This window comes from Triticum aestivum, chromosome 7D (genome assembly GCF_018294505.1).
Source record: "Triticum aestivum cultivar Chinese Spring chromosome 7D, IWGSC CS RefSeq v2.1, whole genome shotgun sequence".
Lineage (NCBI taxonomy): Eukaryota > Viridiplantae > Streptophyta > Magnoliopsida > Poales > Poaceae > Triticum > Triticum aestivum.
This window is the reverse complement of record NC_057814.1, coordinates 525,248,773-525,251,369: the sequence shown is the minus strand read 5'-3', so window position 1 is coordinate 525,251,369 and position 2,597 is coordinate 525,248,773. Positions and strand designations below refer to the sequence as shown.

Sequence of the window (2,597 nt, the reverse complement as noted above, 5' to 3'; positions counted from 1 at the left end):
GTCTCCCTCTGTATGTACGTGTATTTTAGAAGACAAGATACCGGTCGCACCCCTTGTACCTATATATATGTGCCTAATGCACGATCAATCAATTATCGATGCACCAAATCATTCTCTACACCTGAGAAAATGGGGCATGCACCTATTAACTTACAGAATGCCAAATCGAAATAAACGGCCTACTGTAACCAAGTAGTTCCAGTCGGCCAACAGTTAGCCGACAGGAATCATTATGTTGTAATCATATACTCCATCCCTACTATATCTATGTTTAGTCCATCCTTACTGTATCTATACCATTTGTCTAAAATTACTGTAAAAGAAAAGAGAAAATTGTCCAAAAATAAAGGTGAGTCAAGAAAATAAAAGCAGACCAAAACGAAGGATGGAATTAATGCCGGGGAAAAACTTTATTCATAGGCGGTAGTAAAACATGAGAACGTACAGAACCAGCTGCCACAACGCAAGCACGTATATATGCTTGCGCAGCTTCGAGCAAACCACGTTTATTTGGACAGACGTCCACAACTCAACCGTACACGCACGTACGTGCCAGCTCGATGGCGTCGTCGACCGTATAATTAAGCACACATTACATTACGTAGACCGCCGTTCACCGGTGCCCGGCATCATGCACGATGGCACAGTGCGGAGTCGATATATATAGCGCGTGCGGCGACGACAGCGATCAGCACTTGGGCCTGGGGAGGCCGCACGCGGCGACGACGCTCTGCGCCCTCGGGCTGTTGACGTAGCCGCGGTACGATGGGTCGCGCGCGTACTGGCACAGGCACGCCCGCTGGGCGCGCAGCCGCGCGCAGCACCCCGGCGTCACCGCCCCGCCCAGCATGATGGCGCCCATGCACGGGCTCAGCGCGCTCGCGTCGCACCCCGCCGCCGCCGTGTCCGTGGCGAGCAGGCCGCACAGGACGAGCGCCAGCACGCAGACCGCGGCCTTGTTGTTGCCCATGGTGACTTGCTTTGCTCGGTGTTGGCGATCGAAGTGTTGGAGCAGAGATCGGCGAGCGAGATGGTGAGTTGGCTGGTGGCTCGCTGGTACGTTTGTGTGAGGGTTCGACTCGCATTTATAGGCTGTGTCGTGCATGCATGGTAAGAGAACGCATGGGAAGAAGATCGATCGGGATGGACGCGGATAGGGGCGAAGCATGGGCAACGATGCTGCCATGTTTGATTCATGGTATTACGACTAGCAGCGAATGCCATGCATGTGCACTTGTATTGGGATCTTTGGCTATGCATGAAGGTATGATTTTTAAACTCAAAGCATGAAAGTATGCAATAGGAGGACTCCCTACAGCCGCCGCCCCTTCCTCCTCCTAAAAAAAGCAGCTAGGGTTTTTGCTTCTCGCCGGCTCAGGTCCGCCTCGTCTCCGATGGCCCTAGGACCATGGAGGCGTGGCGGATCCTGCCAAGGGCCGGCGGGAGGGCTTCGTTTTTAGTCGTTTTTTTCAATTTTGTTAGGGTTTGTGTTCTGTTCAGGAAGACGAAACGGCGGCGGCTTTCTGAAGATGGAATAAAGGTCTCCTCGCCTAGCCCCCGTTCCAGTGGTGTGTTGGTGTGTCTCCGGCGGATCTATCTTTGATGGATTTGATCGGATCTCGTTGGTGTTCATCTACATTCGTGTGTCTTCGGATTGTGTTATTCTTCATCTGCGGCGATTGCTGTTCTGGTGCGCTGGTCCTATGGGGCCTTAGCACGACGACTTCCCGACTGTCTACTACAACAAGTTGTGCCCGACTCTGACGATGGAGGGGCGATGACGGCAGCGCGCCTTCGGCTCGCTTCAGTGCTTGTAGTCGTCGCTAGGTGGTCGACGGATCTGGATGTAATTTTTATTATTTTTGGTATTCGTTGTACTGCCATGATTGAAGATGAATAGATCGAAAGATTTCCCGCAAAAAAAGTATGCAATAGGAAAAGAAAAAAGTGAACTCAAAAACGAAAGAATGTTTGCGCTATTGGTTCACAACAGTCGTGTAACACAAAAATGAAGGCAAAATTTAAATTTAAACTTGGTAGGAGCCGTGCGGACGCCTAACCTTCTATCACAAATTATGACATTCACTCTCCCATCAATGGGAGAGGGTAGATAACCATGTGCAATGTGAGCCATTGATCTAGGCCATGAGCCTTATTGATCACCCATTGACCCCGTCCAGGTAAGTAAGTTTCAACGGGGCTAGGGTTAGGCCGGTGAAAGTCAAAGGCCTAGATCTGAGGGTCAACAGGGCTAGGGTTAGGCCGGCCGGGGGCCTTCGGCGGTACTAATGCCACCAAAACTTGCATTGTGTCTTAATATGTGTATACAAGTGTGATGGAGGGTTGAAATAGCCAACGGAGCAACGGGCAGCGCACTTCCTTCACAAGACCGGACATGTTCTCTCTCGATAGCTAGATACTACGTCGGAGATGTTGCGATTTACAAGCGGCCTCCGGTCAGGCTCCTGCGAAAAGTGTTCAAACTTTTATCACAACCTACAAGGGCCATCTGACGACACCGTGCCAGGTCCCGATGATTTCTGTCATCGTATTGTATTATTTTCCATGGATTTTAACGGCTAGACCCGGCATGCCAC

At 50.9% G+C, this 2,597-nt stretch overlaps 1 protein-coding gene and 1 pseudogene across 1 annotated transcript; both read right to left on the bottom strand.

Moving 5' to 3' along the window:
- Positions 1 to 386: 386 nt before the first annotated feature.
- LOC123163870 (probable non-specific lipid-transfer protein 2) lies at positions 387 to 1,037 on the bottom strand. Its single transcript, XM_044581271.1, has one exon. The coding sequence runs from the start codon at positions 968 to 970 to the stop codon at positions 689 to 691; it is 282 nt and encodes a 93-aa protein (XP_044437206.1). The 5' UTR covers positions 971 to 1,037; the 3' UTR covers positions 387 to 688.
- Positions 1,038 to 2,036: 999 nt separating this feature from the next.
- On the bottom strand, positions 2,037 to 2,188 carry LOC123171613 (uncharacterized; annotated as a pseudogene).
- Positions 2,189 to 2,597: the final 409 nt, after the last annotated feature.